At 45.9% G+C, this 17,767-nt stretch overlaps 1 protein-coding gene across 1 annotated transcript in view; it reads right to left on the bottom strand.

Moving 5' to 3' along the window:
- The window catches only part of LGI2 (leucine rich repeat LGI family member 2), a 32,165-nt gene that overhangs the window by 7,689 nt on the left and 6,709 nt on the right, over positions 1–17,767 (bottom strand). The window contains exons 5-7 of the mRNA XM_045998176.1: positions 12,704–12,775; positions 11,818–11,987; positions 5,958–6,122 (exon numbers count right to left, since the gene is read on the bottom strand). Of these exons, the coding sequence (XP_045854132.1) occupies positions 5,958–6,122; positions 11,818–11,987; positions 12,704–12,775 (407 nt within the window). The remainder of the gene's footprint in view (positions 1–5,957; positions 6,123–11,817; positions 11,988–12,703; positions 12,776–17,767) is intronic.

Below are 17,767 nucleotides of genomic sequence, written 5' to 3'. Positions count from 1 at the left end.
GTCCTCAGTTTTAATTTTGGGGGCAGCCAGTGGGTAGTTTTTAGAGTGATACTTACTTTTCTCTTTCACTATTTTGGCCTCTTGCAAGAACTTGGTTCCTTTCTTTTGTTTAAAACTAACTACTCCTTTTTTCTGAGTATAAAAAGTTTTCAATGTTTCCCAAACCAAATTTTAAAAATAACAGGTCACATTTCTAGTGTGTACTATGACTATGACCAGCACTATACTAAGCATTGTACATGGATTCACTCGTTTAATCCTTACAACAACCCGATGAGACCAGTACCATCATCACCATCACCACCATCATCCCCATTTTATAAAGGGTAAAACTGAGGCACAGAGAAGTGAAGGAACTTATACAAAGCCACACAGCTAGTATGTGGTGGAGGCTGGGATCTAAATCTGGGTAGTCTGGCTCTAGTCTACACCCAACTGCCAACATGCCAAAAAGCACAAGAGGAAAATCAAAATGACTTGTACCGCAAAGCTGAAATAACAATTAACGTCTTGATATATTTCCTTAGTCGTTATTCTACACACATACTCAAATGTGCTTTTTAAAAATAAATTTGGAGGCGGGGGACACTTGGGTGGCTCAGTCGGTTAAGTTGAACTGCCTTCGGCCCCACGGTCCTGGGGTCCTGGGATTGAACCCTGCATGGGGCTCCCTGCACTGGTCATCCCTCTCTCTCTAACTCCTCACCCCCCCAACTCACGCTCTCTCTCAAATAATGAAATAAAGTCTTTAAAAGTAAATAAGTAAATAAATAAAGCTGGGCTTATAGGATACATGAGCTTTTTATGACTGACTTTTCTTTTCGTTTGACCACTACCTTGTAAACATCCCCCCTCCCCCCATTTACTGCACCTTCTACAACTTGATTTTTAAATACTATCAGACATTTCGTTGTATGGGTGTATCCTATTTTTAACAAATCCCCTATTGTTGGACATTGCGATTATTTCTAGCTTTTCATTATTTTGTATAACATGTTTCCTTGTAGAGAAATCTTTTTTGAAAACCATCTGGCAGTGTTCTTAAATGTAGGCGTTGCCGGGGTAAACGTTGTGCACACTTCAAAGGCTTCTGGATTTAAACTACCAAACTGCTCTTTGGAAGCCGCACTGCCTCCCTCCCTGCCAATGCTAAGTGCCAGTGCATACTCCGGGCCCCCTTCCTGAGTGGCATAGCTAGGGAGGCCCCTGCCACCCAGGAGTGTCCTACAGGCCTGCCTGCCTGCCTGTCTCAGAGGAGGGGCTGTGTAAGACAGAGATGTGCCCGAACACCTCCATCCAGCTAAACACTTTTAGTCTATAGAACTGTCAGTAGCAACAGAGATCATCGCGCACATGCGTGTGTGTGTGTGTGTTTTAATGCAGGAAGCGAGATTATAGCCTGGAACACACCTGGCATGGAGAAATCAAAGGCAAACAAAATAAAACCCAAAACAGGAGAGCTGAGAAGAGGAAAGAAAGGACATGGGAAATGCAAACCATCAGGGTGACCCTGATCAGGGCTTTCCTTCTCCTCGCCAAAGCGCCGAAGCAGAGGCGTGGCTGGAGCTGTCCCTTCGGCACCACACTCCTGGCTCCTCCAAAAGGCAAAGGAAGATGCACGTATGTGCCCCTCCCATGGCTCAGAGCCCTGGTCTCGAAGGGCATGGGTTGCCTCGGGCTCTCCTTCACACAGGGTCAATCCCAGCCAGCTACAGTCCCTTCTGTGCAGAGGTATCCTTGCGGCTTCTATGAACACCCTCTTCCCTTGCTCCCTTGCTGGGGCGGGGGTGGGGGGTGTAGTGTGCTTTCCGTGCTGGCCCCTCCTTTCCTGTGCTGATGAGAGTTGTGAAGTTTACCTGACGTGAAAGATTTAGGAACTGGGAGCGGGGAGAAAGAGGGCTGCTCCTTTATTTATCCCCAGGTGCTAAAGCTGACACTTGTTGAGGATTTACTATATGCCTGGCCCTGTGCAAAGCCTTATACACATGATCCCCATTAAACTCTCATGGGTCTGAAAGGATGACGATCCCATTTTACAGATGAAATGAGATTTCATGATACTTCCATTTTATGGAAAGTAACTAACTTGGCCAAGGTCACCAGCTAGAAAGAGGTGGAACCAGTTCTATCAAAACCAGCCTGATGTTTTTGGAGCTCACAGGCTGAACTACCCCAGTATTGTAACTTTTTCTCAGGCTTGGTTGTGAAGAGGATCTAGGTGAGCATCATGGGAAGCTTCCCACGACTCAGAAGATTGAGAACGAGTCAGTAGAAGCTAGCATGGCCCAGCCTTGGCTCTGGCCCTGGCCACACCCAGCACTCCCTTACTACACCGTGGCGGTAGCCTTCCCAGGGCCCTTGCCATCACCGCTTGCTCGGAACCCCTATGAGCTTGTCAGCTACTCGCTCTGCTTCGGCCTTTGTCCCCTGTCCCTAACCCAGGCTGCTCACGGTCCAGCACCTGTGCCAGGCCCCTGCCTTATCCTGGCAGCCCTGCTGACCTTGGGACAAAGCCTGCTACGGTTCCATAGAGCACTCAGATTAAAAACCCATGTCCTTCCCAGACCTGCAAGGCCCCTGTGCTCAGCCCTTCCTACCTCTCTGACTTTGTCCCTTGCAGCTTTCCCTCTGGAGCATTTTGTTCAGGCCAAAATGGCCCCCTGGAGGAGCCAGACAGGAAAGATAGCTTTCTGCTGCAGGACCTTTACACTTGCCGTTGTCTCTGTCTGGAACGTTTCCTCCCCAAACTGTTGCCATGGATCAACCCCTCATGTCCCACTCAGCTTCTCCAAACAACCTTCCTCACGAGGACTTTACCAGACACAGTCTAAAATGTCAACCATGGCCGGCTCTTCAAAACTCCCATCCCCCTTTCCTTTCCCTTCTTTGTATGTTTCTATCTGATGTGTTAGCTGTATTATAATTATCTTTTTTTGTTGTCTCTCACTCCCATTATAATGTGAACCTGTTGAGGGTGGAGGTTTTCATCTGGCCTGGGCACAGCAATGGCCCCAGCACCAAGACTGTGCCTAGCACTGAGTAAAGGCTCAAGAAACCCTTGTGAATGAATGAATGAATGAATGAATGAACGAACGAAGAACTTAATGAACATGGAATGTGATCAGCTGCAGTCAGTCGGAAGGGCAAGTGGCGGACAGTGCCGTCCCTTCCTACCAAGGTCAACCTGAGAGAGGAAAGGGGTGCCATGCAGCAGCGACAGGCCCTGGGCTCTGCCTCTGAAGTGATTCAACACACCTGGGCCTTGATTGCTCTGTCTGTAAAGGTGGGGGAAGGAAGCCAGCATTCATTAAGAACTGCTCACTCGGTGCCTGGCACTCCCTGACTCCTCACAGCAGCCATATAAAGTACATGCGCTGCCCATTCTGCAGATGAGGAAACTGAGCCCCAGGGGCCACAGTCCGTATTATATCTCGGTGCCTGGCAGAGTCCAGAGTACAATCCATGTTCATTAGTTTCCATAACCCGAGCTCTTTATCATCTCTCTGCCCCATTTCCCTCGCACAGAGCTTCTGTCCTCTACCTGCGGGCAGGCACCCCATGCTGAGATCTCCAGGGACTGTGAATTTCCCACGAGATAAACCAGCATCCAGGACCTCACCAGTCTCGGCAACCAGCCCTGGTGTGGACCCCCCTCCCCTGCCTGGCACAAAGCAAAGCTTCCCTCTGGTCCCACCACCCAGCATGGGGTGGGAGGAGGGAAGGCCAAGGGGCTATCCCATTCATCCATCACCCATCTATCAGGTCTGGAAAAAGAAGGAAGTAAAGAGTATGTGGATAGCGGGTCTTCCCTTCCTTGTCCCCTTTAATATGGACCAGGTTTAGGGTCCAAAGGCCTGGGCTTCCTCGCCAGGTTCACCTGAGGTGCTCTGCACTGCATGTGTGCTTGATGGGGGCAGGGCTGCTTGCAGGAGTGTGAGCTCAGCACTAGGAGGCCAGGGGCCACACAGCCAAGGGACATCTGACAGGGCATCTTCAGGGCTTCTGGGGTGTCTGTCTGCCTCACAGAGCTCCTTGTACTGCTGAGATCAGGCTCCATGAGCATCTCTGCCTGGGAGTGCCCAAACCATACTCTTCCTGCCTCCCCCTACCCCTGCACCTGCTGAAAACTTTGTGCCTGCGAGCTTCCTAGGAGCTTCCCAATCCAGAATGTTGACCTGACACGCTTCTCACTGCAACAGCAAAGTACTGCTCTAACTCCAAATCGGGACCCACTGTGGGAAATCCTCTCATGGGGTCACAGTTGGGCTACCGTGGCGCTGTCTCCAAAGTCAATATTACTATCAGATTGCACTTGATAAATGAGAAGTCTTTAAAAGATTATTGACTTTACCCACTTATTTAAAAAGCAAGTAAAAAAAAATTAGAAAAATAAAAACCAAGTAGACAGCCCATTTTTAGTAGTGTTGAGACACTGGGTTCCTGACAGTGTTGAGAAGCATTAACTAGGTCTTAACCCAAAGGCATGAATTTAGAGAGTCATTTATTCTTATATTTTTTTGTATTTACTTAAAGGAAACAGTGATCACCAGGACCTGGCAAGAGGGTAGCCGAAACAAGCCATAGAGTGTGCCTGTGTGTGCATGCATGGACGTGTGACCTGTGTGTGCATGCATGGACGTGTGTGTGCGTACATGCTTGGATCTGTGTCTCTGTGTGCATGCATACACGTGTGTACATGTGTGCCTTGTGTGCTTGCATGGACGTGTGTCTGTGTGTGCATGCATGAATGTGTGTCTGTGTGTGAGTGCATGGATGTGTGTCTGTGTGTGCATACATGCACAGACATAGGTCTATGTGTGTGTACCTGCATGGATGTGTGCATGTGAATGCATTCATGGATGTGTTCCTGTGTGCATGTGCATGGACGTGTGTCTATGTGTGTATGCATGAATGTGTGCCTGTGTGTGCACGCATGGACATGTGTCTACGTGTGCATACATACTTGGATGTGTGTCTCTGTGTGCATGCATACATGTATGCCTGTGTGTGAGAGCATGACATATGTCTGTGTGTGTGCATGCATGGATGTATGCCTGTATGTGCACACATGGAGTGTCTGTATGTGCATACATGCATGGATGTGTGCCTGTGCATGTGTGCATGGATGGATGCATGCCTGTGTGTGCGTGCATGGATGGATGTGTGCCTGTGCATGCTTGCATGCATGAATGCATGTCTGTGCATGAGTGCATGGATGTGTGTCTGTGTGTATGTGCATAGACGTGTCTCTCTGTGTGTGTGCATGGGTGGATGTGTGACTGTGTGTGCTTGCATGCATGTGTCTCTGTGTGTATGTGCATGGATGTGTGTATATTCATGGATATGTGCCTGTGTGTGCTTGCATGCATGTCTCTGTGCATGTGCATGGATGTGTGTCTCTGTGTGTGTGCACAGATGTGTGTCTGCGTATGTGTGCATTCATGGATGTGTATCTGTGTGTGAGCATGGAGGTGTGTCTGTGTGTGCATGGATGGATGTGTGTCTGTGCATGCACGTGTGTGCATAAGCACATGCACATGAGCACATGTTAGCATTTTAGTTAACTACCAGCATAGCAAAAGTCTAAGGTATCATTTAGCTACTAAAATGCTGTTGCAGTCTTAGGCTGCCTGAAGTGCTCAGGATTAAGGCATTCTCAGGTGACTTCTCACCACTACTGGAAAATGCCCCCCACTATATCCAACCCATCCTTTCTCCCTCTTCAAAGGATCACAAAGGATAAATAAGATCACCACCCCCAGTTTCTGTTCTCACCAATAACTGACCAAGTTGGGAAGGAATCAGAGAGAAGAGGGTGGGTTGGAAGGTGATTTCCCAACTCAAACCAAGTCAGAGAGCCACACTTCCCTCCCTGGGATGCCAGAATGCTGCTTCTTTCACCAGCTTGAGACTATAATGAAACGAGGTCAAGACATCTGATTGAAGTCACAACACACCTGTAATGTTGTCATAGCTCCGGAAATTCATTTCAATGTGGTCCCATTCCAGTACCATGCAGTTCTCCATGCTGGGCTGAGCAATGGCCACGTACACGTCATTCTTGGAGTTGAACGTATCCACTGAAACTGACTGGTAGGGCAAAGTCTGATGAACAACAAAATCTGGGAATGGGTATTTTAAAAAAAAAAGTTTCCATGAGATCCCTTGTGGAAATTATCACCCACCATTACCCTTCTACCCTTTGTAGCATTGGATTGGAACAGGACTGGGGAGGAGGGAGGACCAGAGAGAAGCAACACACACATCACAGCATGTTTTACTCTGGACGATTCCAGAAGGGTCCTGCTTTGGACAGGATAATGAATGCACAGCTTCGAATGCAGCTTCTTTGAGAACAATAGCTCACGGCTTGGCTACTGGATCTCAACATTTTAAACAAATTTGGTGAAACCTGGCTTTCAAAAACACCAGCAAAAAGATGCCATGGAACAACGTTCCAGAAACAATCATGAAAATCACTCTGGGAGAAGCGTTGTGGAGGTCTCATTGGTTTGGGAGATGCTGTTATTTCTAGCCATCTCAGGATGGCCCTGGAAGCAAAAAGCTTGTCTCGGTTTGCTTGCTGGGGCACTTCTCAAGCTTACCAGCCCAGGTGATTGTTTCAGCAGCTGTGAAACTCCCACGCTCCCCTACTCCAGGTTCAAAACCAAAAGTAAACTCCCCGCAGGGCACACTGCGCTTGTGGGAAGGAAACCAAGCCCTCTGATACAGACCCAGAGATTTATGAAGCCGGAGAGCAGGGAAGCTAACTGAAGCACGTTTATTGGTTGTTGGACTCAGGGGTGAACAACAGCTATGTCTGTGATCTGGACAGTGTCCTGTGGCTCCATGAATAATTACAGTTCTGCGGGATTGTCATGCCACGTGGGACCGTCCCATCCGAGCATGTGTTCTACTCCTACGCTTAACGTTAAGTCAACACTCCTCATCCAAAGGCCCCCTGAGCTACTGCTGACTCACTGTGTTCTCTGGGTAAGGAGGCACCATTTTACCAAGGAACAGGATGAGCGGTGCCCTGGGATGCAAGGAGAGTTAGTGTGGGGGGAGCTGGAGAAGCAATGAAGAAGGAATTTTAAAAAAACAAACCAAACACTAAGAAAGTTTAAGGTAAGTGATTCCTAGGGCTAGAAATTCTTCAATGAGCCTGGCTTCTTGGCAGGCTGAACGCACCCAGGGTCCAATGGTGGTGGGCGTCTGGCTAAGGGAAGTCGCTCCTCTGAGGAAACCCTGATGAGCAGAGGCAGGATAAGGCAGATGGGGCAGATGCAGGAAAGGAGAGGAGAGACCGAGAGACACTGAGAGGTGAGAAGAGTAGAGCGGGGATGAGAAGAGTAGGTATCCCTGATGATCCCTGATGATATCAGGGATGGAGAAAAGGGAGCAGGGCTGAGGGAATGAGGGCAGCATGAGACAGGAAAGAGCCCTGTTCCTGGATTCAGACCCCCTGAAACCACTCCCGGCACTGGAGGCCCAGGGCTGTGCCCTTTCCCTGACAAGGCCTCAGTTTACTTCGGTAACATGGGGATGATTCTTACCTACCCAGCTTGATGGTAGGGCTGTACCGGTAATGTTGGTGGAAATGCCCATCTCAGGGCTTGGCATGAAGTAGATGCTTCATAAATATGGAATTGAGGTCTGAGAAAGGACAGCCTGCCTGCACTGTCCCACCCAACCCTGTGCTGTCTCTTGAGGAAGTGTCCATCCTAATGGCACCTAAGACAACACGGCAGAGCTGTGACTCCAATGTCTTGCTGAGTGACCCTGGAGAAGTTATCCCACCTCTGGGATAACTCTGTCTGGCTTAGTGTCCTCATCGGATAGTTTAATTCTACTCGGAGTTGTACGTCACACACAGTGAGGCTCAATACATGTTCACTTTTGGAGCTGTCCCCATCCCTATTCTGAGTACACAGTAGGCACTTGATAAATACTCGAAGACAGTGTGGGAAGGAGGTTGGGGATAAAGGAATGATGCACGCAGGTAGGTGCAGGGACAAGAGGGAGAAGCAAAGAGGAGACCGCCTCTGCACCTGACAGCAAGACGTGGCCAAGGGAGAGCAGGGACAAATGACAGTAGTGGATGGGGATCCCCTCACCCCCACAGCCGGGAGCAGAGCATCGGCAAGTGCTGAGGCTTTAGGTAAGACCTGCTGGGCTTCTGGTTCCGCTTCTATTTGCAGCTCTGTGCCCTTGGGCAAGAAGCTTGAGCCTCAGGGTCCGCATCAGTAAGGGTGACACCTATGTCGTGAGGTTGCCCTAGAGACTATGTAAGAGAGTGTCAAGTGTTAGCAGCAGAGTCTCTTGTATGGGGAGTCTGATACCGTAGCTTTATGTGCTAGCTTTGTAGGCTGTTGAACAATGGCCGTGTTGAGTTGGGGTGTGAACACTTGGGATCACAACGGCTCCCAGCCCCACCCCCCACCCAGCTGCTCCCCCATCAAAGAGTAAAAACGGACAAAACTTAACCAGTAGATAAACAGAAAAAGGGAAATGGTAGCCGTCATCATCTGCTTCCCTTTTCTGGAGACAGAGAAGGACTCTGAGAATACGGCTGCATTCTTTTAATTCTGAGACAGCCACAGGCCCCTTCTGCCTCTCAGGCTGCCTTCTGCTAACGTAAGCCTGGAAGGGTCGGAACACTCCTGCCTTGCCCCCGACCCGTGTCTCCCGCCTGCACACTGACATCTCAGAAACACGAGCATTCCCTGACAAATGCAGGCTGTTTAAAGGGCAGACCAGAGAGTTTCCATTTTTTATTAAAAAAAAAAATCCCAGAACGAAAGAGAGCTGCCAAAATTAGACAGCATTTTACAAATCTAGCTTTTAACGGCTCTATTTTCATTTGTTTTCCCAAAACATTGGTTTCATAATATTTTCTATATGCTGACTATCTGGTACAACACAGACTGTTAAATCATTTGAATTATAAATCTAATTCTTAATAGGAGAGTCCTTCTCCCCGTCCTCCACCCCCACCCCCAAAAGGGTGGAGATGGAGGAGGAGAAGGAGGGAAAAAATGTCTAAAAGAAAATGACGGATCACTATGTATTGGGTGGGGTGTGTGAGGGGAGGTGCTGGAGGAATTTAAGATACTCTACCGTCTCCATTCTAATTCATCTTTCATGACCAGCAAAAGCACATTTGTTCATGCAAAGATCTCCAACAATATACATATTGATATGACATCAATTTACAAGTGCTAAAATATTAATGGCATTCTCCGCACAAAGCTTGGCCACTTCCATTCACATTGGATTAAGTTCATGATGTCAGTGGGACGCTTACAATTTAGGCCTTGCTCCCACTGGAATCAACAGATTTTTACATAGCTATTTATAGCCCTTGCAGAAAATAAATTATACATGACGCGGATCCTATTGGGAGAGAAACTGCACATTAATGCATTATTTCTCTTTGCATTTCATCAGCCCAGCAATAGGGAGGCTAACAGGACAATTAGGATGCAAAATTCTCTCCCTCTAAGGAATTTAGCGAATTATCCACCTAACACGGGGAATCATGAGTAGGTAACAGGGATTTTTGAGGTGGTTAAAAATAGACTTGAAAGCGGAGGGTTATGGAAGGACGGTGATTAATCTAGAAGATGAAACAGTCCGGCGGTGGTTCTGCCTTGTTAATTATACCCAGACGCCAGAACACAATGGCAAGAGAGTCTCCCTCTCTCTGGGAAGAATAAGATTTTCCTCTACCTGAAGGATTTATGCCTTTCCTGAAAATCTGAGCTAAGAGAAAAATAATGCCCTCAGAGAGTGTACTTCTTACCAAAAATGTAGGCAGGATGCCGTCCTCACTAGTCCCCAGGCTCTTACATTGGGCTTTCTAGCTGTCATACGTCCTCATGCGTTTCCCTCCCGGCCTTTAATAAGGCACCAAAGGACAAGGCTTGATATGAGCGGAAGACTGGAACCAAAAAGACTCAGAATTTATTGACTTTGTTCTTCCAGACTACATCTCGGGGTAGGTCCCGCTGGGGCACACCATTTATTCTTGATGGAGGAAACCATAAGCGAAAGCGAATTTGTTCGTCAGTCTTAATGGGAGAAGATGGTAGCAAAGATAGAGTCATCACCTGCTTATTACCAGGGAGAAGTGTTGATGATCTAAATTTTAGTAGCAAGGTTTCTAGCAAAGACAAATATATATAAGAGAGGGAGGATGCCCTAAAACGTTAGCAGGCTCATGCTGCCCCATGGCTTCTGGATTTAGGACAGGTTTCCAGACATGGCTACCTTGGTTGCAAGCCCCCTTTCCTCTCATGACAATTCTGACAGCGCAGATCATTTTCATAACCATCCCCAGGGTGCAAAAATCAGAGATCATGTTTTCTCATATAAATTATTCCCTGTTCCAAGCCCTGGATAGCCCATGGCATGTCTCCCAGAGACTGGCCAAATTTTCAGCCACTCTGGCCAGGTGTGAAGAGAACAACGAAAAAGCGGCTCACCTCACCCAGGGTTTAGACAGAAAACTCTCTAGAAAAACTGGAGCGGAAACAGAAAGGCGCCCCAGTGAGCTGTGATTTGGCATTTCACACCAAGTGGCCTTGAATGCCACCTTTCGGAGCAAATGTCATTGACTATGACCTCTGATTTATTGTACTGCTCTGCGATATAATAAATATCCTGCTCATGGCCTCTGCTGGCCAATGGGCACTGGCCAATTACACAGCTGAATAAGGCCCTTCCCAGTGTTGGGAGACAAGGGCAGCCACACATCTGCACCTTTTCTCCCAGTAAAGACAGAACTTGTCAGGCCCTTATTTACTCAGATATCTAGAAGTAGTTTTTAACTCTGTGAGTTCTTGTTTGTTTATTTGTTTGGAGGGCAGCAGTAGGACTGGCCTAAATGTCACAGTTTGTTCTTGGAGGTTTGTTTTGTTTTTGCCTTTTGAGTTTCTGTCGCTGTTTTCTGAGTTCTCATGCCTGCTGTTCCCACTGACATGCCTTGAGGCTTTGCAGATATCGGCTCTCAGCTGAAATGTTTATTTTTATAAGTTTGGTAAGCAGGTTTCATACTGGGGATTGATCTGCTTTCCTTTAAAAGCTGGCTTTAGAAGCTGCAGAGACTTCACCAAGGCCTTTCAGACAGAGACACTCCCCTGCTCCCCCACGAGATGTGACAGGGGAGGCATTAGTATTCTAATTTTGTCTTATAACCTGTAAAATGCATCAATGGAAACCTTGAGGCAGGCTGTCGAAAAATGTAAAATCGAAATTTCTTTACATTTTTCCTCAACAGGAGTGTTTTTCTTTAGCTAGTTATTCCCTTACATTTCTATTTTGCCATTGGTTCTAATTCAGCAAGTTATCTCTCGGTACGTAGAACCACAAAAGGAATTTATGGATATTAAAGGCTGGCATTTACTAGCTGGATGTTCAGTAAACTTCACATAATTCAAGCAGGAGAGGTGTGACCACAACGGACCCCGAGAGCAGGAGCGCGGGCCTCTCTGTTCTCCACCTGACTTGTACATGTACTTATCCCCAACTCACCAGTTTATACTTTGACCCTTAAAAAAACAGATAAAATTTTCAGAGAAACTGGAATTTTGTAAGGAAGCAAAATTAAGGCAAAGGGCAGTTAATAAAAATCCTTGCAAACTTGTGAGATATTTTCCTGACCACGTCACTTCTTTTAGAACATTAAACGTCGCCTAAAATAATTTCGGTAGAACGCCTCTACACCCACTTTTCTTCATTCCCCGTGGATGACCTAGAAGAAAAACAGAGCAATTATCCTCCATAATGGTCTTCAGTGACAAAGGTTCGGAATACCTGTAGTGGTACATTCATAGTCGAAGCTGGGCACATCATTTAGCTTCTTTTCCTGATACTCTGGCGGACCAATACAGAGGACATCGGAGACCGTGGAATTGGTCATCTTCAACCACAGATACAACCATTTGGCTTTGCAGTCACATTCAAATTTATTGCCCCTTAAATCGCTAAAAAACAAAATGAAATGCTAACACATAGATGGAGAAACAGACAGACCTGACATGTTTCAGCAGTTGTATGAAACTCCAGCATGATTTAACATCCTCATGTATTAAATAGCCCCCAAAAGTGAAATTTTTTTTAAAAATTGTTTTTAATGCATCCTATTTCTTGTACTTATCACTGACTGTATTTAATGATCTTTGGTGCCCATGATTTTAACTAGAGCCCGCAGAGAGCTCACAGAGCTAACCTATCACCATATCTCCAAACTGTCACCAGGCCATGCTGGAAATGGGGAAGCGGGGACAGGGTTGATAGAAGACACCAAGCCCCAAGATGCAGGTTCTCACAAACAAAATCAGAGCATTCTAAGAAGATAGTTTCCATGAACATAATCGAAACGTTAAGATCTTGTTAAACAATGTCCATTAAGAAGTGACAGACACTAGAAGATGAAGCAGAGGGATCCGCCATCTTGAGAAAGGAAACCTCACACCAGCAATCCTACCTTACCAGTGGCCTAACGCCACTAAGTGTATTCCAATAGGGCAAGACCTAACAAATACAATATCAACTGTATACTGTTTCCCAGCATGCACTCTTTGTCACCGATTTCTAACCACAACAAAAAAGAAATGCAGCAATGGGGAGAGGGGGCTTAAAGACAAGATTAATGGAGGCACAATGACAGGCACACATAAACTTAATTTTCCTTACTTACAGTTCAATCAGAGAGTCCAAATCACTGAAGACATCCCTTGGGAGTGCTTTTATGTGGTTATTGGCCAAAGAACTAGAACAAGAAAGTCATATTGTAATGTGGTTATTATCCTCATGCCCTGTCATTCCGAAGTCCCTGAAACAAAGCTAATGATTTAAAAGAAAGCTCTAACCCCCTTCGGCACAACACGGTTCAATTTCTGGCTTTGCGCATTGGTACTGAGATAAGGAAATGAGTTTTGTTGTACAAAGACAGCATTAGAGATGCTAGAGTACAATGTAAGTTTTTTTTTGCTTTGTTTTCTAAGGAAGCATTTACTAAGCTCTTTGTTTAGATACATTTCTGAAACTTTGGATGGCATCTTGTGTTTCTCAGAATAAAAGCCAAATCTCTTTGATGGCATGCAAGACTCTCCATTGCCAAGTTACCCCAATTCCCACTTACTGATGGACTAAATCTCTGACTTCTCAGAACACCCACACTGGCCCCCTGCTACAGCTCAAATGTTCAAGGCACGCTCCCGCCCCGAGGCCTCCAAACTTGTGATTCGTCTGCCTGAACATTTTTCCTCCAGCTACCCACACAGCTCATTCCAACACACAGCTCGCTCTCCATTAGGTCCGCCCTCAGCAATCACCCATTCCTTGACCTCTACCATCTCCCTTCCCTGTTCTGTTGATCCTCACTGCACAGCTGTCCCTTGGCATACTACTTATTTTAATGATCTATTCGTTTATTGGCTGTGTGTTCTCCCTGTACATAAGCAACACAGGGACAGAGATTTTTGGGTTTGTCCACATTTGCATCCCTAGCATCTAAACAGTGTCTGGCACATAGCTGGTGCTCACTAAGTCTTCGTTGAGTGAATGAAGGAAGCACTGAAGTGAGAAAGATAAAAGAAAAGGTGTACAGTCTTGTCCAAGAAGTTCCCTCACAGTCTAAGTGAATTCTATGACTTGTGACTCCATAAAGGATTCAGTAAATTACTCTTTCACATAAAGATGCTCAGCTGTAACCCCATGATAAGATAAAAATCACAATGAACTAAAATGTTTAGAGAACAGCTGACTGTGATCAATTTCATCTTCTCACTAAGGTTGACCAGAAGCCATTTTGCATTTTGCTCTTTGTGTTGAAGATCTTTGCAAAACATCCTAGTCTGTTCTCCCTCTCCAGGAAGAACAAATATCATCAACCCTTTTCTCTGATGATTCAGGATCATGCAGTGCCCTATCATCATCCTGCTGAAGACGGATGTCCGTGGTGCTGGGCTGTTGATGTAGAGAGGCGTTGGGTGTTGAAAGACACACATCAAATCTCTGCTTCCCCCCGGGTATCGTGTTCTAATGGGAATCAGCCAAGAAACCGATGCCTGCTTTTGTTTTCTTTTATATGGGTGAGTGCAAACAGCAAGACACATAAATCATAAACACACAGGCAAGTCAGTGCCAACCTCTTTAAAATATATGTATGAAATTAGCCTTTTGTAGCCTCATAGTGATCCATGGCAGAAAGAGAAATTACAGAAATGTACCTTCCTCTCTCCTCAGCATCAGCTCACAGAAAAAGCTCTGAGCCCATTTTAACCCGAACATGCTTGCTGCAAGATACCAAGAGACTCTGGGGAGACCTAATCATTTCAGAATTACGTGCCTTCCCACCTAGGTAACCACAAATGGATTAACATACAATTTCATCTACTCTTTTATCTTCCTTTCCTAAATGATTTATTGGTACATTTTTAAAGATGTTGGAAAATAGGCTGAATATGGGATCAGACTGAACATGTCCTATAAGTAGCTTTCTAAAATTAAAAAAAAAAAAAAAAGTTTGTTTTACTTTTTTGTTGGTTGACGGTCACTTTTTCTGGAAAGCCTAAACAGCTTTTTTAGCTAATTAAAGGTTAATTATTTAGCTAAACATTTTAATTAATTGAAACATATTGTACTGAAGTGACAAGAATAGATGAGATGGTCAAAGCTAAAAAAAAGCGGTATGTTTAGCAACCTTTCCAAGTGTTCAATTTAGATTTCAGAAAGCCAAATTATTTAGATGGACTATTCACTGCACTCACGCTAAGTGCATAACATCTCACTTTCCACTTCATTTTGTCTACAAATTTATGGCACTTACTTCATTTCTAAAACTACTTAACGGCAACCTGTCCCTTGGGCTTCATAGCACTGCTGGAAAACAAATGGCCTAGATTTTAGTTACCGATTGGGATTGCTTCTTCAATGCTTTGAAACCTGATATGTGTTTCTTGAGAACAAGAATGTGAGCCTGTAGGTGTTGGAAAAAGCCATAAAAGATAAAAACCAGATAATTATACAAGCAAATTCCAGATAGTGACTTCTTGCTCTCTTTGCTTAGAAGTTTACATAAACTGGGATGAAGTGGGGAGAACTGGTTCATTCTTTAAACAGTATATTAAATGCTTTAATTACTATCTATTTCTCCAACCTGGGGAATCAATTTTGAAAGTCCCTTAGCTTGCCCAGAAGCACAGTACATAAGGAAAATCCAGCTCAGTAAGGAACCCATTGATCAACCAGGGAATCAGAAAGAATGTCGTGCTGGCTTTCAGCCCTAAGCTAGATGCCGGGGAAGAGCAGCACTAATGAACCATCTGCCTGCACCCTGCCCTCAGGGAACTTCCAGTGCAGCCAGAGGGGGATCAAACTGACATCAAGGAACAATACCAATGGGTACAGCCCCTGCCGTGGTCAGGGGCTGGGGGTGTGGAGTCAGAGCAAGGGCTACACGAAGGGCAGAGGGGAGATCAAGAATGGCTCCGGGGAGTGACAGAACATAACCTGGACTTTGAAGGAAAAGCAGATTACAGGAGGTGGAGGGTAGAAGAAATAACATCTGGGGCAAGGGAGGGATGTGAATAATAGAATGAGTTGGGTGTGCACAGGGGTCCACAGAGAGATCAGTATTCTGCAGACGTTTCAGGAAATGAGGCTGGAGATCTGGGGAGAGTCGGGTTCCGTAGGTTTGACTGTAGGATGGCACTGCACGCTGGGACAGGTGTATTATTGCATCGGGAGTACTCTGGACCTGAGGGGCCTGGGTGGCTCAGTCAGTTAAGCATCTGACTCTTGATTTCAGCTCAGATTATGATCTCAGGGTCATGGGATCGAGCCCTGTGTCAAGCTCAGCACTGGGCATGGAGCCTGCTTGAGTCCTCTCTCCCTCTCCCATTATCTCTCCCCCCGTCCCACAATGCACGTCCTCTATCTCTCTCTCAAAAAAAAAAAAAAAAAGTACCCAAAGAATTCTTGCTTTCTACATGTCACACAGAATAGGAGATGCCTCTACATATTCACACATTACATACACATGGGGTCGTGCAGACAGATAACAAGCACGCACACGGTTATGTACACACACAGTATATACACATATCTACCCATGTATCAGAGCCCATGCATCAGAGCAAATGTGTGCAAAGATATGCAATTACACAAGCACAATATCTGCACCATCACACCTCTGTTCAGACCAAGGACCTATAGCCAACTGGTCAAATGGACCTCTGGGTTAACTCAGCCAGTCACATGGTCTTTGCTCAGGTTCATGATCTGCCCAGAGCTATTGCTCAAAAACAAAGCCCCTCATTCCTGACTTCTGGCAACCAGATCTATCTGGCCACAGCTGTTCCCTCTCCAGACACTCCCAGCTGTCTTCTTAGCAGACCCTGTCTGGCCACTCTTACTGCCAAGGGTCCTCAGCAGTCCATGAACAAAGTAGAGACTGCTTAATGAGTGGAGGGGGGCAATGATGTTGCTGTTGATGATGATGGTAACAACCCAACCATACCTTGAGCCCTTGGGCATTTACCAAGGATAACGGTCTGGATAATGGCAGGCAAGCGTTAACCCACGATGTACAATAGTCCTGTGGGGTCAGTATAATCACCTGCATCGTTGGGATAAGGAAACTGTGGCTCAGAAAGGCTAAGCCATGTTAATACATGACGGCCTTGAGATGTGAACCCAAGTCTACATGACTCCAAATCCATTATCTTAACCTTTACAGGAATATGGGGATTTGGTATCTGGGTTCAGTCTGAAAACAAAACAACAACAACAAAACAAGACTTTTCAAGAAAGGAAGGAAACCCTGCAGCAATAATGGCAATAAGAGGCTGATACTCTCTGGCATCGATGGTGCCAGTCCAGATGTTTGGACCTCCCTCCCATGTGCCTCCCTCATCTCCTTAGTCTGCAAGCTTTACTTAACTCCCATAGGACTTCTGCTTGGTAGGATTCCAGAATCAAGGGCTCCCTGAGCCTGCTGACAGACACCTTTGGCTGTATCAAGACTGAAATGTTTATCTCCTTCAATGTATGCAGTCAAGGCTGCACCTGCTGAAGTTTCTAGCATCCCTGCCCCAAACCCCACCCAACATCGCCCGATTCTCCCAATTTTCTTTCTTTTTTTTTAATATTTTATGTGTTTATTTGACAGAGAAACAGTGAGAGAGGGAACACAAGCAGGGGGAGTAGAAGAGGGAGAAGCAGGCTTCCCACTGAGCAGGGAGCCCGATGTGGGGCTCGAGCCTAGGACCCGGGGATCGTGACCTGAGCCAAAGGCAGACGCTTAATGACTGAGCCACCCAGGCACCCCCAGTTTTCTTTTTATTACCAAAATGAGACACGTTATCTTACTCAATCACAAAGTATCTATCATGCACATGGGACCTGGCTCCTGGCTAATAAACTGCTCCTACCAAGACAATGACTATTTTTGCATTTTCCTAAACACGGTCATAATTTTTACCAGTTTCCTAAGTTTGCCAAGTGTGTGCACTTGCTTCATTCTGATATGCCAATTCAAATCAATTTGTTTAATTTTTTTTCTTCCAGAAAGCTATTAAAGAAGCCAGAGAGCTTAGCTTAAGCTGCAGATTAATCCAACATAAAAGAAAAAAAGCTATTTGCATTCAAATTAGAGCCACCACAGAAATGTCTCTATTCCACCTCTTCCTAATTTTGATCCCACATTCAACATTCTTCAGTGAGTCATGGAAGCCTCAGTTCCCAAATCTGTAAAATG

This window comes from Meles meles, chromosome 2 (genome assembly GCF_922984935.1).
Source record: "Meles meles chromosome 2, mMelMel3.1 paternal haplotype, whole genome shotgun sequence".
NCBI classification, from domain to species: Eukaryota; Metazoa; Chordata; class Mammalia; order Carnivora; family Mustelidae; genus Meles; species Meles meles.
The sequence above is the reverse complement of the archived record's forward strand: the minus strand, read 5'-3'. Positions and strand labels throughout refer to the sequence as shown.